Below are 19,961 nucleotides of genomic sequence, written 5' to 3'. Positions count from 1 at the left end.
GGTGTGTGACTTTCGGAAAGGAAGGAATTTGTCACGCACGGTGTATGTAACGGTGTAACGTTGTAACCCTGGCGTAACCTGGGAAATAAATTTCGGTCCCGCTAACTTAGGCGCTAACGTAAAACTAAACCCTTATTTATCTTGGCTCTGCTTTGCCTGTGCTTGGCCGTTCTCTACTTCTATATATATAAGTGCCACTTTCCTCACATCTCTTTAACTTCCACCCTTTTCCCGTGCACGACATGTCTTATGATTCCTCTCCATCCCAGCAAGGTTTTTTCCATTCTCCGTCTCTCCATACCGCTGTGTCAACACATATACAGGCCTGGTCTTGCCCACCATGACCATGCAAAACCAGATACACGAGCTTGCAAAGACGCTGCCTCCTCCAAGGAAACAAAACACCGCTTGCGACGCCTGCAGGTCTGTTATTCGATCTGGCCGCCCGTTATGCTATCTTCTGACACTGCATTAGGACAAGGAAAGTTAAATGTAACAGATTCCCGGGCCAGGACAAGGTAGTGTTATCGCCCTCGTCATTTCTACCTCAGTATTGACGCTCTGCACACACAGTGCCAGGTACGTTTGATTCTACCTATTAAATTCATTTTTGTTAAATCATGCATAATAGCATTGTCTGTCTAAAAATTACCCTTGCACGTCAGTCTTCCGGTTGACTGACACCAGGTGACTCCGCGGCCTTATTCATTTGACTTTTGTCTAGGCACTTTGTACAGCAGGCAACTAGCGAGAAGAAGAGAAGCTCTGCAATCTCTCGGAGACCTAGACAACTAAGCTCCGCTGGATCAACGTGCGTCATGCCGTCTCAATCATTTTTTTCTTGCGTTAATCATCACTTTTTCAGTCCCACATCACCTACACCTTTAAAATAGTGAGTCGGCGTTCTCTGTTAATTACCATGAGTCCACAACTCATTTCATTGCACCAGCGCCTCACCCCCCGAAAAGGCCCCCGTACTTACATCTCCACATATAACAAACGGGTTACATTTACCTCTCATGGTTAGATATGGTTTTTACCCACCCATAACTCTCTCCACACCCACTAGGGAGGTTCTGTCTTTTGTTTTCGCTCCACCAGATAATCCCAAGTACGTCATGTGTATTCTGTGCAGATTGTTCGTTCAACTTTGGATTAATAGCCCTATTGACAAGGTGGCATTTTCGCCGGGCCGTCCAAAGTCCCCATACGAAGCTTGGGGAGAACTGGCATCAAAATTGGAGGACGACAATTTCAGAGCTGAGTGCGTATCTAAATTTAACTCGAATAGTGTGAGACATCTAGCCACGCCAGCGTGGTGTTGCGGATTCTGAATTTCTCACAAGAATTATTTTGTTCCCTACTTCGTCTTGCTGATTACTGTTCATTTCCACGATAGGTTCGCTCTCGACCTTGTTGAAGTGTTTTTCCAGATCGTCCACACCCGCCTACCCCTTCTTAATCCCGCACAATTCCGGAATCGCCTGCAATTGCAGGGTAATTCCACCGACGATAAACCTTTACATCCTGCACTGGTCGCGACCGTACTGGCCTGGGGTACAAAGTTTTCCGAGCACCCATTATTAGTTGCGGACCGTCGGCGCCCGGGCGGTCAAAGTCTCATCGCCAAAACGCTCATTGATCGTGCGCGAGATCTAGCGGAAGCTTTGAAAGTTCATCGAATTCCTTCACCTGACCACGTAGTCATTTCGCTTCTTATCGAACCGCTCCAAAGCCGTTAGTTATTTTTTACCTAGCCCACGCGCTCGCTCTTGCTTACTTTAATTCTTTTTGCAGAAACTCCAGATGATCCCAATGGTGTGCTCCTGTCTCAGAAGGCTGAGTTTTTTTTCGGGATTTGACTTCTTCTCTAGGGTATCACGGTTTCTGGCTGACCGCCGCCACACGCCACCTACTGGATCTCAACGTACGTACCGAGGTCGCTCATCGCCATTCGTCAAGTGTGTGACTGATATTTTGAGGCAGATCAACCACAAATCTGTGATGGCGACCATACTAGATCCGGAAAGTCGTGGGACAATGATTTTCGCATGGTGGATGGCGTGCATATGTGACGCCTACGGTTCCGCTTATTATCGTCGTAAACCCATCCTAGACGATGACGACTATGATATCGATTTTTACGTTGTCGATTCCGTGAGTGCGGAGATGATGGATACGCATAGTCAGACTCCTTCGCCAAGAGAACAGTTAGAGGTATTTATGCTCGTCTCTTCTCGGCAACTTAACAGATTAAAAAACTGATGCACTTTTCCCTCACAGTTTCTGGTATGGCTTTGTTTTGTTGTTACAGATCAAACATTAATTACCCTCCGTAGGGTTACTACCGAGCCGCTCACTCCCTCGCTCGGACCGTCCGTCAAATGTCGAGACAGTTATGGAAGCCAGTTACAGAGTCCGATGGGATACCTTACGACAATTTGGTAGCCTTTACAACGGCGTTGGTAGAATGGCGGGATGAGTACTTGTCCATGGTTGGCGTTCCGACCAACTTTGAAGGGACATGGGACTTTGTCTCTGTATGTTTTGTTAGTTTCACCCCCTTGGTCAGTTTTAACGCGTGGCTGGATTGTCCAGGCAGTTTCCTCATGCGCAAGTGACGCCACATACCACGTTATATGGATCATTTTATTCAACGCATTGGACGACTTTGGAGTCAAAGAAACGAACGGCGCAACACATGAACAAATTGACGCGGCTAAGCGGAAGATAGCTGATGAAGCCCTACACGGTGCATTGCGCATCGCCGGCTTGGTGCGCACAAATGAGAATTCTATTCTGAACGTTTCCATTAACCTTTTGTTCTAATCAGGCTGGCGTACTCACGTCCAATGGTTACCTGGTGAATACCGCTTTGCTTCCAAATTCTCCAGGCCATTTTGTTGATTATTTTTCTAGAGATTAGATCCAGCAGTCATGCACGTCAGCTGCATCCAAGCCGGAACCCTGCTTGCCCGCCTCGGACGCCCAGAAGTATCAAACTGTATTGCTGGTCTAGATCAATACAGTCACTCCTACGAAGAGGCAGGCGACCAGGCGAACGAGATGCGGCGTTCCTTCACCCATGCGCGGAAAGGAGTGATAGAGCTGAACCACATGTCCAGCGTCACGCCACGCCCTGTGGCGTCGCCTTCTGCTATGGTAGTGGACGATCACGACATCATAGGGACGAATGGAACGTCGAATGTAACGTCATGCCCCTTGAGCTTGTTTCAGGCCTAGACTGACAGCTTCTCTTTCTGCCCTGCACCTAGGGGTTCTCATCGCCAGAAAGTTACTTGTATGGTCGGTAGTGTTGATCCGTGGACTGTAAAATGGTGAATTTCTTCTATCTCGATGTATTTTTAAAGTATATACCACACTTGTTTTCGGGCTATGGACTATCATGTTTTGGTATTACTTACGGTCGACAAAAATGTATGGATGTTTGAAAGACGGATGGAGCGCGCATTTGGAAATAAAAATGGTTGTGGGTTCCGCTGCGCTCGCCTGGGGATTCAGATTTCAGTAACAAATACTTTGGGCTCTATGAGGACTTTCTAGGATAGCTAATAATACTGTGCACATTCCAACGCAAACAGCTGTGCACTAGTGAAAGGTTCGTTAGCGCAACCTTCGTTGACACTGCAGGTCAATGACAATGTAACATTGGCTTAGTATTCTGACACATTGCTAATTAGTCGCCTTCTGGCACCTTGCATCAATATTCTAATGCAAGGCTTGCTGATGACGTGAGAGGCTATGGAGATAAATTGTTAAATGATACAGGTGTGATAGATGGAAAAGTGTATGTGAAGACTGGTAAAGGTACATGCTGATGAAGTACGGCAACGAAACATAAATGATTTTTCACCCCAGAGAACAACGTGACTGCAAAGGATAAGGGGTGGGGTGGGGGGACGAGGGAGACGACAAGATGGTAGGCGTAGTCGCCTGTCACGCGAAAGGTAGAGGGAATCATCCGGTTCGATCGAAAGGAACACCACTGGCAGCCTGGAAGAGGGCGCACTTAATGGTGGCGAGGACCTGTCGTTCGTGCGGCTGGATGATACCGCTCCCGACCGTGTCGAGGAATAAGATCAGCGTGTTGACGGCTTCCTCGGCTTCGTTCATGCTGGGCGGGGGGTTGGGGGCGGGAGCCATGGGTGTGAAAATTACACGGTCACCAGCGTCATACACCCCATTGCTGTACACTATCTGCTCTTGGACAGGGAGGTGCTCTTGAACGGGATGGTGGTGTTCTTGAATGGGATGGTGGTGTTCTTGAACGGGGTGGTGGTGTTCGTAAACGTCATCGTTTACCTGGGCGGTGGGCACTTGCTGGCCAACAAGTGGGGATTGGTGTGGCGCAGCTTCGTGCATCATGGCGGAGGCATTACTTGCAGCCGCATGATGCATCTCGTCGTGTGATGGCTCTGGCCAGTGATTTTGGGGTGCTATTTGTTGATCGTGGGTTGGCGCCTCCGATTCGGTTGACCGTCTAGGGACAAACTCGTTGTCTGGCGAGATGTGGGAAGGGAGATCGCCCATAGGCTCATTGTATGAGTGTTTCGGTAGCGGAACCGCGCAAGGGCCCGATGGCAAGGCGCCTGGGTTGTCGTTGCGATTCGCTGCGATCATTTTTTCACCTTTGACCCACTTGCCGCCTCGAACTTCGTGTCGATGCTTGAAGTTTTCGATCCAACCTGAACTCGCCTTGAATCTTTCCTCGGGAATGTGAAGCTTTTGAGCAGTGTCAAGTGCGGTTGTGCGGATAAGGAGATCTGAGATGTTGGTGTCGTTGTTGGTACACTCTTGGAGCCATTGTCGCATCACTTCCTCTATTTCAGGGAACTTTGACGGCCTGAAAGTAAATCAATATATTTCGTGGAGAGACGCAGATGAAGTGATAATTACCGATTTTTTGCAGCACGGTCAAGGCCGTCTTCAGCGTTCAACCATTTTTCTTTGCCCTTCAGGATCTTGCTCACAGTACTTCGCTCGACTTGGAAGTGCTCTGCGATGTCTTCCTGCCTGGCATTCGGATGCTCTAGATGATAAAGGCAAATATCCTTCCGATCACGGTCGCGTAGGCGTTGTTTGCGATGCTTGGGTTTCGTGACACCACCATTTGGTAGTGTGGCGCACTTACCCTTGCTGGATTCTGCGGTAGGGGCACCAAATCGATGGGATGTCCCTGAGGATGAAGTCAAACCAGAACCTGAGCTAAGAGCAGGTGATGGTTGACGCGGTTCCAGGGCTATGGTAGACCCAGACGCGGAACGTGAATGAGTCTGGCGCACATAAGGCGAGAAGCGTGATGTTGTCGATTGGGGAGTAAGATAGGGGGACTGCAGCTGCACGGGATGCGCATTTCCGGTGTTAACGGACAACCCTTCGTCGACGCGATCGTAGGATATATGGGCAGGGGTCTGCGGACGTGAGTGCGGTCCCAACTCCATGGATGGTTGTCGCCCCTAAAACGCGCCAAAAATTAGAGATGATTTGAGAGAAATAAAATCGTAGTTGCCCGCACTGGGGAATTGTCCCGTTTACTCGCAAGATATGGTCTTGACACAGAGAGACGACGTTCCCCGAGTGGACCCTGAAGCAAACTCGACTGCCCGCGCGTTTGCCGCGTTGGGCCGATACTTGATTCCACTTGAGAGAAGATACGATTGTCCTGCATATGAGGATGCGGCAGCGATGATTGTTGAGTATGCGATGAATATTGGTCTAGCTGTAGATGTGGTGTCTGGAGGGGCGAATTAAGGGATGATGTAGGTGAGGGGTAGTTTTGATCGGGAAGAAACATGGAACGATGTCGGTGGGATGTACTGAATGTGGCGACAGGCGACAAGACGTCGTTGTTGTTGTGCCAGTGGTGGTGGTTGGCGACGGGGTTGAAGGTGTGCAGACTAGTAGGGCATCCCTGGAAGGTTAGAGGGAATTGGTGAGCCGAAATCATTTTTGGGAGAAGAGAAAATATGCAGCAAGTACCTTTTTGAATGAGGCAAGCTTATAAGGGAGACTCGCCTAGCCAACCCACTTGTAAAAATCCAAAAGCTACACAAGCTTGAATCCTCGATACCCTTTCCTTTTTAGGCACAACTTGATCGCGACCACGTTCCCTTCTTATCCAAGTTTGGTTATCCAGGTTTGGTCATCATCCACTGTTGTTTGTCCTTCTGTCTTGTTTTCAGTCCATTTCCATCCCATTTCCTGCTTTTCTTGTATTTTGCCTCTCCGATCCTATATCGCCTCAATTCACCCTCTGTGCATCGCACAGCTACAAAACAACTCTTCTATTGCATCCAATCCCAAACGTCTATTTGCGACGTTTCTCCAACGATTCCCGGTTGATATCGTTTTGAGGACCACGGAATCAATATCGGACACAAGTCGTGTACCATCTATCCAGACACGCGGCTCTGGTCTGGCAGCCTTCTTCTCCTCGTCTATTGGCCACAGGGAATGTCAGGGGATCATTTAATGTATATCCCTCTGAACGTTCTTCCCAGCGATCTAATACGACACGCCTCGTACCTGATCTTGATCACCCCCTAGGAGATCTCTCTCCCCATCCCGTTCTACACCTCATACCTGTTGGAGTCTCCGCCAATCCGCAGGTTACTTTGGCATGACTTGTCCTGACTTTTGAGGGAGAGGCTTTGCACAGTCGCCCCTCCCGACCTCGGAAATGAACTTCTCGTGTTCATGACTAAACGAACCCACTTACCCACCAGGACATCCGCCCGATGACATACCCTTGTCAGCATCGTCCGCTGGTGTGGGTCAAATCAGTGGCCAGTTCCACGCGGAACTTTCTCTCCTTAGCTCCTTCCCGATGACGCTCACGGGGTCACTATCCCTACATTTTTGTCTTTCTCCTCGACTCAAAATTTTTATATTAACGGAGTTTTCCTCCGACGTTCCTATCCTGATGACTGGAAGTCAATCGCGGCTGGCGCAGTTGGTCGGGTCCGTGGTCTCGAGAGTGTTCTACGTCGTCCCGCTCGGTCTCTCCTCTATTTTATTCGTCTGCGCCTTCATTGGTGTGTCCCCCGCACTTTGTCGTAATTCGTTTGACATGTCATCGTGGACCAAACACTGGCGCGTTTGTCAAGAAATCTACGGCGGCAAAATCTGGTGCAACGTTAGAACCCTTGATGTCGTTTGACATAATCTTATGAGCTTAACATAAACTGGTAGGCACCCTCTTTGGTCGCTCCATTTAAAGCTGATTTGGCCCAAGCTGAAATTTCCTCCTGTCAGTTTCTTTGGATCTTCATCACGGGGGCAGTACATATCCCGAACGGAGGCAAAATGTCAGGTCTGGATCTATTTTGCCCATTCAACAAGATCTTGCTTGCCGCGTGTCCAGCAGCCTCGTGGTCCCTGCGGGCATATGGCTGAGATTTCACTGTTCATAGATCCCTTTGTAGAGTCAAGTCCAATGTTGCGCGTTCTGGAAAGGCCGGGAGACCGCAATTCAATTTAACGTGTTTTTTTGATGTTTTTATAGACCTCGAACAAGTCCTTATCCTCTTGATCTACCCGAAAAACGAGGCGAACACGGTTCCTTACAACAACATGCAAGCCCCCTCGTTAATGCCTGTGCGTTTAATCAATGTTTGAAACATCTCGCTGACATTCGCTTTCTTGTGTCAGTAAGTGCATGAAGGTAAAGGTACTGGTGATGGCGACCTCGCCTGCGCTCTTCCTGCCGTATCCTTATCTTCTCCTAGACGCCATCATCCTCAAATATGCACGTGAGCCCCGCCAAGGTTTCGGGGTTCATCCTTCCCTTTCCGAAAATCGATTATGCTCTGTCGGCGGAATTTGTGCTAATTTTTTGCTGTGTCGATGGCGGCATGAAAATTCGCAAAGCCTTGGCTGGACCTACTGGGGAGCAATATAAATTGCCTCCTGATCTCGGAGACAATTACGAGAGTAATTCGCCATCGATGGCTATAAGTGGTTGCGTCATGCGCCTACGTGTTCCTACTTCAAGTTATGTTTCTGCTTTTATGTGCGATGGACCAGCAGGCCGTTTACTTTCAGACAGTAATTTCAGGCGCGCGTATGATCTTGTCCTAATCGGAACACTCCACGCGCTTGGGGTATTCTAGTTGTTTTGCTCTTCTTTCGGGACATTATCCATCATCATCAGTTTCATATCAATCGAACCATGCGCCATGTAAAACTGTTGCGACTACTTTACCACATGGGACCGTAGAAGCTTCTGGTACATCGGATCGTTGTTGATGACGTTTTCTAGACCCAAGCGAACATAATGTTTCCGAGTTCTTTAGCATTCGCGCGGGTTCTACGTTCCTCATTGCCGTTCGTTCTCTGGCGTATCGCCGACCATCGTGTCCAACAATTTGAGGCGAACCCGCGTACGTGATTACACTAAGGACATTTGATAAGTTTTTAGATTCTCCTTTGGCGATGACGGTTCAACTTCATCCCTTCACCGCGTTTCTCCTCATCCATCTCGCAAGCCGAGCGCTTTTTTGAACTTCAACCTGAGACTTGATTGGAATTGTTGGAATACTTTAGTACCAGGGACGAATTTAATTGTTTTTACGATTGCCGGCGGGAGAAGGTCATCGCGGAGTCTAAACTTTAGTCTTCCAAATACGTCGGTATCTTCATCTATGTCGGGTATCACATTCCAAAGTATCCCTGCTTACACCTTCCAAAGACTGGAATAACGAAACAACGACGCTTGCCCGCCTCTGAATACCTGTGATACATGTCTTTGCTTTGACCGCTCACCCGATATTTCGGACATAGCTTGCTCCGCCACTCCCAGCCGGCGAATCTCGGAAACATGACTCCTAAGATCGGATGGAGACGGGCAATGGGCGCATGTTGGCCAACTATAAAGCCTAGTCGTGATGGAACGATAAGGAGCAATCAATATACTTGGCCATGATCAGGACATCCCTTCTCAAAGCTTCCCCCTTATACCTCCATCATAACGCAGCTGCGTTTCGTTTGACACGAACCTCATGTCTGGCTGCTGCGTGTCGTCGAACCATAACTTCATCATCCGCACAAACCACCATTAAAGAGGCTACCCCAGTCCTCCCACGTACGCAATTCAACAATTCTTGTTTGAAACCCATTCATAACTTGCTCTCTCAGGTTCATCATCAGACGACACCGCTTCGAAACCTGGACTTACAACGCCCGATGCCGTTAGCACTCTACCCACTATGGTCCGCGGAGACTGGGTTCTATTCCACCCTGTGTATTCTCCCGACGAGCTTAGGGCTGTAGAGGTGGGTTTGTCCTTCCAGAACAGGTGCGGTTCAGAATGCTCATCTATTTTTCTTTGAAGGTTTTGCACCAAAGGGCCAATACTTGGTCTGATAAGATTGCGTACGGGTTAGTTAAATTTGCTCGCGCGACCTTCGATTTTGTTTCTGGGTATAAGCACCCAACTGTGCCTCCAAGCCCGGATATGACTGTCGCACAACTTAGGAAAGCCGGTTATCTGTTGGATGACCGAGCTTGGCTCACTGTATGTAATTTCACTACCCCTATGCGTTCTTGCAGCTCACATATCATCCCAGCGCATTCTCGTGTTGGAGAGCATTGCTGGTGTGCCGGGTATGGTGGCTGCAACGCTCCGCCATTTGACTAGTTTAAGGCTCATGGTTCGCATTGACGCTCGCCGTTCAATATATATTTTCTGACTTCGCTTTCTACCAAACAGCGCCGCGATAGTGGATGGTCAGTAATGCCCGTTATCGGAGGTGTCTCATCTCAAGTTTATCTACCAGGATACATACATGCCTTGAGGAGGCTGAAAACGAACGAATGCATTTGATGTGAGCCTCTTCCTTGATGCTCGGAACCTCTTGACTCAAAGTTGATTCCATGAAGGACTTTTATGACGCTCCGGAAACCTTCTATTATTCTTCGTGCTATTGTGCTGGCAGCGCAGGGCGTATTCTACAACTTATTCTGTAAGTTCTGTCTACTTTCTTTGCTGCTGGATGTATCTAATTTCATTCAAGTTTTCTCGTATCTCATCTCCCCAAGAATCTGCCATCGTTTCGTTGGTTATTTAGAAGAGGAGGCTGTGGTGACATAGTATGTAACTCGAAGATGCTCATTTTTTGGGTATTAACAACAGGTAGTACTCGATGCATCGCCGACCTCGAGGCTGGTCGCATTCCAGAATGGTAAGCATCTTCTATTTTTACCATCATTTTGTTCATAACGAAGTTCGATAGGTCCAACAAACCTGCACCCGAAATTTCCATTGACTACTGGCGTCTTCCTCCGGATGCCAAGCTTCTTGACGTCTTGTACGCTGTGAGGTCTGATGAAACGACTCATCGTTTCGTCAATCACAGTCTAGCAAACCTAAATCCTGACACGGATGTCAACCCGTTTGCGCTACGAGAGCCAGATATGCATACGAAGGGAAAGAAGATTGCGTGAGTAGTCTCTTTTTGGCTTTGGTTTTTGGACACAATCGCTCAATTTGTGTATACAGCTTCGATAGAACAGAGGCCGAGGCATACATATCGGAGTCGCACGCTCTGCTGGGCAAGAAGATTGCACCTCCGCCTGATGAGCAGAGTAGATAACTTTGAGAGGTCACACCGGAAGGACAGGAAGGACTATACCATTACAATTAATCTTGCAAAAGCCTTCTTTTATGTATACTACGTAATAGCATACCACTCCTCAATACAAAGGATGACAGTAGAGTACAACAAACCCTTTTCTGAGGTTAGGGTCTTATTAAGACCAAGTGTACCACGCCACTGCCCCTCCACCAGGCTCATTGCCCGCCGTTTTGAACTGTGTAAGGAGTCGCATGTTCAGACATTGAACCGACTCCCAGTTCCATTTGTGCGTCTTTCAATGGCGGCCACGACGAGTATTGCTTCCGCGTCGCCACAGACGCGGTTAGGGGCTCCCACTCCGCATACAAATGGCGACAGCACGTTTGGGCGCGTCTTCATTGGGCCAATGCCGGAAAATGTGGTTGCACACACGGAAGCTGAAGTGAAGAAACACAAAACAGAGGGCTTGCTCTCTTTGTCTTTCGATTCCGACGAGGCTCCCGACAAGAGTGACGACGTGTCGAAAATTATCAAAGCGCACGCCTTGAGTTTCTTCTTGCATCATGGAGGCAAAAAAGAAGACTGGGGTGAAGAACAAGAGCGGAGTGTCGTGGACGAGATGTTGAAGCGGTGGAAGTCGAGTGAATGGAGCCACATCTGGAGACACAGGCATAAGGCCAAGAAGGAACCTGGGCAACCCAACCACTGGGTTGGAGGCAGCTTCGAAATTGGTCGTCTTCTTGGTGTCGATATTTTTCGGGGCGTTTCTATCGACGAAATTTCCAAGGCAGGACGCGCCTCCACCTCAGGCGGTCAATCGACGGCGGCAGGGACGAGTGGTGCTCAAACTGGGACTGAGGCTGACCGACAAACGTTCGCAACTGCTCTATCCCGTTTTTCTGTGAATGGTGATTCGGCGGTGGCGTCTGGCAGTGGGAATGGCGTTCATGATGGGCCAAGTTCAACCCCAGCTACATCTAGCACTCGCCTGATTCCTTCCCTTTCAAAACAAACCGACCCCATAGGCGCTGCGGGTCCTTCAGTCCAACGAATGCCCACGTCTCTCCTCCGGGGAAAAAGCGACATAGACCCCAAAGGCAAAGGAAAACAGAAAATGGTCCGCTACGCGTCGAACACGCCTCCACAGCCGGTTCCTCCGAGGCAAGTTTTGGAAAGGGCTGGAAGCGCGTTAGAAGCGACTTCGAGTGCAGCGGCGTCAGTGTCCCCTTCTCTAGTAGTCTCCGACGAAGTTCAGTGGGGTGATGTCGTCTTTCGAGGTATTTTTGTTCACATTCACATTGTGAGGACATATCTTTTTAACCCTTTTGAGAGATAGGATGCTAGTGCGAATACTCTATACAAGGTGCGAAACGTTGAGCCACCAATTCGACGAATCCATAAATCGAACTACTCGAGATTTACACTATGAAGATTGGGCGGAATTCCTAGTCGCCTGGCGCAGGGACAGTCTTGAAATATACGAAGATCATGTAAGTAGAAGCGTTTCCTCCCGTGCGCCCATTAACGCGATCTGTATTCAGAGCTTCCCTGGCAAAGAAATGTTCACGAAACACAAGCACCTGTCCTATGTCATTCCATTAAAATCTTCACGCACGCATCTATCGCTATACTCTTTTGTAGATCTTTCATTTTGTCTCACATGTCCCCCCACTACCACGCGTTTGAACGCATCTAGTTCTCGTTGGATCTTTAACCGCGCCAAGGAAGGAACGAACATCTTCATTTTCAAGCTCAGGAGCAGGTCGCGGGCGTATGATTGGTTTTGGCTTCTCTGGTATATATGCGCGTTCTTGTCCAGAAAAACATACTCATGAAGGCATGGCATAGGAGGCATATGGGCGGACAGCTACCCGCGACACTAGATATCAGGAACCCGCAGCTTAACACCAAGGTTTCTGTTGACATCCCCGAAGGCTACATCTTGAATTCGGAGAAGCTCTACTCTATGTTTAGGCGAGAAAATATCATCTCCCTTTGCATGGATACCTTGCAAGCCGTACCTCAGTGGTACCACCTCATCGAACGAGAACTTGAGAAAGGAAAGGCCCTTCAACTTTGCTGGCGTGTTGACTCAAACGTTGACTGGGTATGGTTGGACGACGACGTCTACGGAGTTTCCAGAGAATGGTCTGTTTTGTGCGGCCTTGCATTTAAGCAGGTCAGCCAACTCTTAAATTCATTTTCTGGTATTTGCTCAATGAATTTCTAGGCCATGCGTCCGCCGATTCTCGAACTTCGACTGGCTAACCATGCACCAACTCACTTTCACCTCAGAGATGGCACCCACATTGACGAGCCACCGTCGATAGAGGGATATCTTGAGCGCGTGAAACCGGGCTCGCAAATTAAACAACTTTTGTATCTTACTACGCACAACGGGAACGTATTCATCACACACACATACCATGCATATCCGCCAGCACCACCAGGCATTGCCTTACCTCTCGACCTCGACGGTTACGTTAAGGACCTTCATCACGCTGAAGTATTGCGTGGCAGTCGTCAAATTTTGCACGCCACGGGGGTCTGCGACCTGAGATCAATAGTTGCCGTACGCAGAGCTTTCCACGTTACGCCGTTGCCGACGCATGACGTCAAGGAGACTGTTGGGCCAGAAGATCCAGCGTGGTTTGGCGTATGGTCTCAAACGGAGTATCGAACGTTAGACGATGATGAAGATGAAGGTGGGGGTCACGACAGGCCAGGAATCAAACTGAGACGCGCTTTTGAATTGTTACTTGACAGTGGCAACGTTGTCAGGTTCGAGGTGTGTATACTTCGAAATTTCTACTGTTCGGCATTTTTATCCTGTCTTTCTCTAGGCTCACTCCTGTCGGGTTGCGCTTGAATGGATTAATAGACTTCGGGCCTTGATAGCGTTTTGGAAGCATAGACATCGAATCGATGCTAAAGAAGAAATCGAGCTTGCTCAAGGTTTTCGACCTCGGCTCACCCCGTTGACACGACTCCATCAGAATGGGGAGGATAGTGCTCCTGATCCTCCGCCAGATTTTTCGACCCATTATCCAGCGATGGATTCGTTGTACAACATGTGCATTTTAGACGGATGCAAACCGATTGTTAAAGGTGGAAAGGTATACACGCGCAAGGGTTACCGTGGACAGTACAAGTTCGTTCAGAGTCTTTTGTGAAACGCAAATCTGACCATTCATCAGACTGGTGCAGCTGTTCCTTGTTGCTGGAAACCTCGTCCAGTTTCGGATCGAGCCTCGTACGACGTTACACAAGGCTATGAAGAAGAAAATCAGTCTAATTGATGCCTATGTTTGTTCGGGTTATTTTGCGGCTCTCACACTTCCGAAGGGACAATTTCGTCCCAATGCAGAACCAGCTCCACGACGGTATCAGGACGGTCTAGAGACGGATGACCGCGACGAGGACATGATTCTCACTGTGTGGTTTCGCTCACACTTGGAGGAGGTTGCTCGTGACCAGGATCCGACGACGGCAGCTCTAAAGTCAATCGCCACAACACCTCCGCTTTCTGCTAAGCGCAGAACATTCGTGATTCGCACACGAAGCAAGGTTGAGTGCGACGCGTGGTGTTGGGCCCTCAACTCGGAGATTGAGAAGATTGTTCGTGCGCAAAGGGAGAGGGAAGAAAGGATTAGGGATTCTGGGAATTTGGTAGAACTGGCGTGAATTGAGATTATACCCGGTGGCAAGGTCAATACGGAAAGCGAAGAACATTGCATTATATTAGGGGGATATGGTTATACGTTAGTTACTTCTTTTTAGGTTTCTTTGCACTATATCGACGGTCAGCAAGCAAATCACGATGTATATATGTTACGAAGTCGTACCCATATCTGCTACGAGACATAGCGCGGTTCACAACACCACCAAAGTCCAAGGCTCCACGAACAAGTTTGTAACTATAAAGTGATGAGCGAGCGGGAAAGAAATTAGCAAACATCCGACTCACCCGACACCTGGAAGATCCTTCGTACGTCCTCCACGAACTAAAACGACACTATGTTCTTGAAGATTGTGTCCCTCTCCTTGGATGTACGCCATGAGAGATTTTCCAGTCGAGAGCTTCACACGAGCGACTTTTCGCTTGGCCGAGTTGGGCTTTTTCGGTTTGGCAATGATGAGACGAGTGACGACGCCCTTTCTCTCGGGACAGTTCTCGAGCAATGGCGACTTTGACTTTACTTGTTTTTTGGCTCTGGGCTTCCTCTTCATAGCTTGATTCATTGTAACCCATGTCGAGGCGGATGGGTGAAATGAACGGTGTTGTTGAATTAGCGAGGTTTGAGGCCAAATGTGGGATTTCTGAGCAAGGAGAAAGCGGGTAGTGCTGGGCGACCATATTGGCGATGCCCCCCGAGTCAATGCGCGAAGTCCACCTAACAATGACATGAGTACCACAGTTGCTGCTGACTTGCTACCGAGAAAAGTTGCTGCCACCCAAAAATGTTTGGCTAACGCGCTACCGCCAAACAAATGAAACGCGTCTCTTCACCACGAACCGTTATGCCAGCGGCTTCAAGCTCGCGTCGAAAACCTCCACGTCGTCAGAACTCTTCGGATATCGAAGAAGATTCTACCCAGCCTAATGGGAATGCCTCGGAAAGCGACGACAACGGCCCTCACTCTTCGAAAAGGGCCGTGAAGAAGGAAAAGGTCTCAGCAGGAAAACGACGCGCCGTGACTGCTGATACTGGACCGTCAAAGGATGGTGGTGATGATGACGAGGACGAGGACGACGACAGAATTGACGTCGAAAACTTCCAAGACCAACCCCTCCAGAAATCTGACTTGCAGAAACTGAAGGGAATTTCAAACGATTGGAACCTCATTGACGAGGTTGCTCGGAATAGTTGGAAGGTCATTGGGGATGTCGGCGTCTCCCTGGCTGAAGCGAGTCAAGATGATGAAGCCGAAGAGGTAAGTTATCAGAGGCGCATGCATATCCGAAATGCAATAACATTCTTCTGCAGAGCCTCAAGGAAGCTGACAAGATTATGAAAGACTTGTTGAATATTAGCGCAGAAATGAAAGCACACTCTCAAGCGATCATTGATATTCATCAATTGGTTGCCCAGGGGGAAAAAATTGTAAGTTGGACGAAGAAGAGCTACGCACATGAATTTCGACGCGCCATTCAATAGGATAATGCAGGTCAACGGTATAAAGACGGTGTCAAACTTCAATTGGATGAATACGCCGGAAAAACGACGCGTCAAAAGTACGCAAAAAGCGCGGAGTACTACTCTTTCAAATCTGCAATATGGGTAAGATACAATGTCCCTTGGGTCATAGTAAAGTCTGACACGGTGTGCAGGATGTTCAATACCCCGAAAAAGCTATGCCACCCCTTACTGAATTCATACCCAAAGGTTGGCTTAATTTCCAAGTCATAAGAAAACTTCCTGTTAATGAGACGCCGCAGAGGATGGAGACGTCAGCGACGACGATGACGACTTGGAAATTGGCGGTGTGACGCAGACTTTGAAATGCCCTATATCTCTCAGGACCCTTGAGGACCCACTCACTTCGTAAGAACCGTATGTCTTTTCTCCTCCCCCGAACTAATGCGGCTTGTCATAGGTCTGTGTGCGGACATTCCTTCTCTGCCGGCGCGATCAGGGACTACTGCAGCTTGAAAGGCCTCACTGCGCTAACTAAATGCCCTGCATCTGGGTGTAACAAGGCATTCCGGTTCGCGGATTGCAAACCAGACAAAGACCTGGCCAAAAAGGTCAAGGCATTCAACCGTCGTGCTGAGAGGGCAGCGGAGGAGGAGAGCGACGCAGAGGAGGTCATCGAGTGAAATGTTCGTTCCGTTTTACTACCAGCAGCGCGTGACGCTTCGTACCCCCAGATCCAGATACACGTTCTGAACACCAAGGTGTTTTGCTAACTACATATATATATACGTCGAACCTAATGTATAATACACCTTCTCCTTCATCGAACATACAAACACGTATGCCATAGTGCTGTGGATACGAATTTAAGCTGGGGAAGACGAACTAATGCGCATATTGAGTGCATATACTCACTCCCCAGTTCAGAACAAGGTAACTGCGACCAGAACTTTCGCACATGTAACCAACGAATCAGTATTTCACCTACCAAAAGATATTTGGCTTATGTAACTCGTTGAAGCAGCGGAAAGTAAACACAATGACTTTGTACATTTCATGGTCCATAGGCTATTACAAACAACAGAACAACTACGCGCAAATCTTACTGGGCAACTTGCATTCTTGAACTCGAGCCACATGATTTCTGTTTTTCAAAATTTCTCCATACACGGTACTGACTGCGGTTAATTCGATGTTAGTATAACCTAAAATCATATCGGGAGTGTAATTACGCGACTCACATAAACCCCAAATAGACGATCACAGAAAAAATTCGAAGACACAATTACTCGATCTTGACGTTAGTGGGGACGAGCTTGCTGAAGTTCAAGTTACCGCTACGAGCGTCTGCCTTCCAAGCGGCAAATTGAGCGGCGGTAAGCACAGCAATGACATCGCCAGCTTTGAGGTTCTTGAATAAGTCGTGGTCTTTGGAAAAAGTGGGGCCCTCCTGCTCCGTGTAGGTACTGGTGAGGGGAATGCTGTGGGAAACCCAGGTCTGGAGCTTTCCATTCACGACCTTGATCTGGTCAGTGATTTTATCGCCCAATTTCAATTTCTTGGTTAGGATGGCAATTTCAAACCAGCTGTAGAGTCCAGCTTGGGGATTATTCGCCCACCCTTGGTCACGGGCACTGGTGGTGAGGTTGACAGAAACAAAACTCGTGGCATCGATATTGGAAACTGGATCAGTTCCGAAGTAGAAATTCTTGACAATAGTCCCATCCACGGCCGTGGTGGTAATGTGGTCCACACTGCTAATTTTGACGGGTGCCGACCCAATATCGCTGCGAATGAGCTCGAAGAGCTCGCTCTGTGGAGGAGGGATCCTGGTGGACGCGGTCGTGACATGGATCTAGACGTCAAGTTGAGGTTAACCTTCGTTATTGAATTCCTGAAATGGCTCTCACCGGAGAATTCTCTGCTTCCGTAGCGTTCTTCCAGACTTTGTTGGAACCGGACTCCAAGATCCTGAAGTAATGTTAACAGGGTTTTGAGTACCGACCGTCAAAACCGCACCTGAAATAATCAATCACGATGGTTGTATCCCCATTTCTAGTATTTAAATTTATGAGTGTACGCATTCTGGAAACCAGAAATTCTGATAATACCTGATTGTGGCACTTTCGTCGCATCTAATCACCCAGAGGGGGAAGCTGGGCGACCTGTGAACATTCAGATCTCCGCTCTAAATAACTTTTAGCAAGACTCTCTCGGAATGTGCACAGGGAAAGATTGTACCTTGTCATATGTAGTCGCTCCGGTATCTGGGCTCGTGGGCGGAATGTTGGTCCCGACGGGAACAATAGTGAATCCGTTCGTCAGGCCATACTGGCGCGTCAATTTCCACTAATGATAAGGGTATATTAGTTTTGTATTGATATGAAAGCTAGGTGCTCTTACAAAGTTGCTCAAAAAATCGGTGTCGGTGCCCATAACAACCGGGACGGAGGAGTCGGGCTTTACACCTGGAGGCGTGGTAACAGATGCATGGGAGGGCTTTTCATTGTCATCCTTCCACTGGATAATTTGGTAATAGCCGTCGGGCAAGCCTGCTGCTATCGGGTCAAGCGGATTGGAACCCGTCTTTCCTGCCTCCGCTGCGGTGGCCAGTGTGACATGTTTGAGCACGACTTGACCAGCTTTCTGGGCTTTAGCAAGACGGTCGGCGGTAGTGAGAAGGGGCATGGTGTTGCAAGCGAGTTTATATCTCTGAGTGGAGGGAGTGCGATGGGAGTTGATGTCAGACTTGGGTGGTTTCATGGCGTTTTTATAGGTTTCGAGCCAGTGTAATTCCGAACCTTCAGTTATTTTTCAATCTGTCCCCTAGATCTCTCTACTTCGAACTCCAAAGTCTGGATCTCATAAGTGCCGCTTCTGTAAAGATGTTCTAGCTTACTATTGTGTTGGAAAATAACTCCTGTCACTTCTAAGGCACTGGTGAGGTGATAGACCAAACCAGTTCTCAAGGTGGCTTACCGTCAATTCAATAACATTTGAGGGTAAGGGACTCAAAGAACGCTGGGATGAGTGAGCGCTGAGCATTGCTACCGTTGCTTTCTACTTGTCGATGTTCGAGCCACGGCGTCGTCAAACCTATGGGATTTGGAGGGTCTGGGGAGTTTCCATTTTGAAAGAGCCGTAGTTCTTTAATCCCGTGTAGCTCGAGCACAAACTATAGAGTGTCAAAGAAAACACTTCACAAGTCCCAGAATTTCTTAAGATTCAATGATTCCAATGCGACGCCCAGATCCAGCGTCTAGATGCTGAGAAAAAGAGAGCCACGACCAAAGTCATATGTCTGAATGTTCAGAAGCAGACTTTGATCAGTAGGTCAATCTGTGCTGAGGTATGTCAACGCACACGCCTATAACAGGCGACCGGTGGAATGAGCGACCGGGTGAGAATGCAGTAAGATTTGTCCAATCTCAACGATAGTGGTATGTCAACGCACCACCTATAACAGGCGACCGGTGGAATGAGCGACCAGATGGGAATGCAGTAAGATTTGTCCAATTTCAACGATAGTGGTGGATAACAAGCACGGACCACGGTCCGTTTGCTTTTGACGTTCGCAAGAGCCATATTCAGCGCTGAATTTTCACTGACTGTTCGTCCGTCGATGATACCGATGTTAACATCTAGATGATTTCAATGGCGGGAATCAACACTGCGAGGAGGGGGGACGATGCGCTTGGAACTCCGATCCGAAATGGTCGATTTTGGCCATTTCTGTCAGGCCTTCATCAACCAAGAAATGTACGCATACGGATCGGGTTCGGCCAAATTTGGCTCAAAATGTACGCAAAACGGATCGGAGTTAAAAACACGAGAACCTTTTTTTTCACTCTCCAGCTGGGGAGGGTGGGCCAATCTTTTTCTTATGGCGTGGTGGGGTTCCACTGTTCCAAAGGGGCCGGTGCTGGCCCAATTCCATGCCTCCAGAGACCAACCGAGAGATTTCTGTACTCAGGTAGGATCGGAGTTCACTGGCGACCAAAGGTTTCTGTACTCAAGGAGGATCGGAGTTGGGCGATATTTTCGAATTTTTCTGTACGCATAGGATCGGAGTTGGGCCACTTTTTGAGGTCATTTCTGTACGCACCAGGATCGGAGTTCCATCAGGATAGTCCCTCCTACACTGCGACGTCAAATGTTCCAAGGAACATTGGATGAAAATCGACGGTAAATCAGGAGTTTTTCCATAAAGTAGTAGTATTGAGATTGA

At 48.4% G+C, this 19,961-nt stretch overlaps 8 protein-coding genes across 8 annotated transcripts; 5 read left to right on the top strand and 3 right to left on the bottom strand.

The window, feature by feature from the left end:
• Positions 1-340: 340 nt before the first annotated feature.
• On the top strand, positions 341-3,314 carry LACBIDRAFT_309226 (uncharacterized protein; the record flags this gene model as incomplete). The annotated part of the gene is made up of 18 exons (XM_001876276.1): positions 341-423; positions 476-518; positions 574-579; positions 632-672; positions 725-811; positions 866-892; positions 950-1,111; positions 1,163-1,264; positions 1,400-1,737; positions 1,798-1,818; positions 1,875-1,927; positions 1,987-2,217; positions 2,284-2,289; positions 2,340-2,540; positions 2,599-2,775; positions 2,834-2,863; positions 2,920-3,207; positions 3,276-3,314. The coding sequence occupies 18 exons, from the start codon at positions 341-343 to the stop codon at positions 3,312-3,314; spliced, it is 1,935 nt and encodes a 644-aa protein (XP_001876311.1).
• Positions 3,315-3,754: 440 nt separating this feature from the next.
• Positions 3,755-5,968, bottom strand: LACBIDRAFT_292614 (uncharacterized protein; the record flags this gene model as incomplete). Its single annotated transcript, XM_001875860.1, has 4 exons — positions 3,755-4,864; positions 4,918-5,050; positions 5,153-5,477; positions 5,537-5,968. 4 exons carry the CDS (start codon positions 5,966-5,968, stop codon positions 3,979-3,981), a joined length of 1,776 nt encoding a protein of 591 aa, XP_001875895.1. The 3' UTR covers positions 3,755-3,978.
• A 975-nt stretch (positions 5,969-6,943) lies between these two features.
• Positions 6,944-8,132, top strand: LACBIDRAFT_323016 (uncharacterized protein; the record flags this gene model as incomplete). The annotated part of the gene is made up of 4 exons (XM_001876275.1): positions 6,944-7,156; positions 7,213-7,270; positions 7,526-7,617; positions 7,749-8,132. The coding sequence occupies 4 exons, from the start codon at positions 6,944-6,946 to the stop codon at positions 8,130-8,132; spliced, it is 747 nt and encodes a 248-aa protein (XP_001876310.1).
• An 808-nt stretch (positions 8,133-8,940) lies between these two features.
• Positions 8,941-10,613, top strand: LACBIDRAFT_309224 (uncharacterized protein; the record flags this gene model as incomplete). Its single annotated transcript, XM_001876274.1, has 11 exons — positions 8,941-9,103; positions 9,157-9,293; positions 9,353-9,535; positions 9,588-9,671; positions 9,731-9,747; positions 9,798-9,845; positions 9,901-9,983; positions 10,035-10,110; positions 10,158-10,202; positions 10,254-10,460; positions 10,520-10,613. The coding sequence occupies 11 exons, from the start codon at positions 8,941-8,943 to the stop codon at positions 10,611-10,613; spliced, it is 1,137 nt and encodes a 378-aa protein (XP_001876309.1).
• Positions 10,614-11,709: 1,096 nt separating this feature from the next.
• Positions 11,710-14,448, top strand: LACBIDRAFT_188344 (uncharacterized protein; the record flags this gene model as incomplete). The annotated part of the gene is made up of 10 exons (XM_001876273.1): positions 11,710-11,872; positions 11,928-12,085; positions 12,137-12,390; positions 12,444-12,774; positions 12,826-13,167; positions 13,235-13,244; positions 13,295-13,383; positions 13,439-13,550; positions 13,626-13,746; positions 13,793-14,448. 10 exons carry the CDS (start codon positions 11,710-11,712, stop codon positions 14,277-14,279), a joined length of 2,067 nt encoding a protein of 688 aa, XP_001876308.1. The 3' UTR covers positions 14,280-14,448.
• On the bottom strand, positions 14,440-14,840 carry LACBIDRAFT_169220 (putative mitochondrial 37S ribosomal protein MRPS12; the record flags this gene model as incomplete). Its single annotated transcript, XM_001875859.1, has 2 exons — positions 14,440-14,512; positions 14,563-14,840. Coding segments are annotated over 2 exons (351 nt in total), but the record flags the coding sequence as incomplete, so codon positions are not given.
• A 276-nt stretch (positions 14,841-15,116) lies between these two features.
• Positions 15,117-16,416, top strand: LACBIDRAFT_323012 (uncharacterized protein; the record flags this gene model as incomplete). Its single annotated transcript, XM_001876272.1, has 5 exons — positions 15,117-15,530; positions 15,584-15,700; positions 15,755-15,919; positions 16,038-16,141; positions 16,194-16,416. 5 exons carry the CDS (start codon positions 15,117-15,119, stop codon positions 16,414-16,416), a joined length of 1,023 nt encoding a protein of 340 aa, XP_001876307.1.
• Positions 16,417-16,765: 349 nt separating this feature from the next.
• Positions 16,766-18,421, bottom strand: LACBIDRAFT_292612 (uncharacterized protein; the record flags this gene model as incomplete). The annotated part of the gene is made up of 6 exons (XM_001875858.1): positions 16,766-16,911; positions 16,975-17,562; positions 17,644-17,752; positions 17,877-17,898; positions 17,975-18,082; positions 18,137-18,421. The coding sequence occupies 5 exons, from the start codon at positions 18,419-18,421 to the stop codon at positions 17,019-17,021; spliced, it is 1,068 nt and encodes a 355-aa protein (XP_001875893.1). The 3' UTR covers positions 16,766-16,911; positions 16,975-17,018.
• Positions 18,422-19,961: the final 1,540 nt, after the last annotated feature.

The sequence above is a fragment of the Laccaria bicolor genome, genomic scaffold (assembly GCF_000143565.1).
Source record: "Laccaria bicolor S238N-H82 LACBIscaffold_3 genomic scaffold, whole genome shotgun sequence".
NCBI classification, from domain to species: Eukaryota; Fungi; Basidiomycota; class Agaricomycetes; order Agaricales; family Hydnangiaceae; genus Laccaria; species Laccaria bicolor.
Note: the sequence above shows the minus strand (reverse complement) of the source record. Positions and strands in the feature narration are given on the sequence as shown.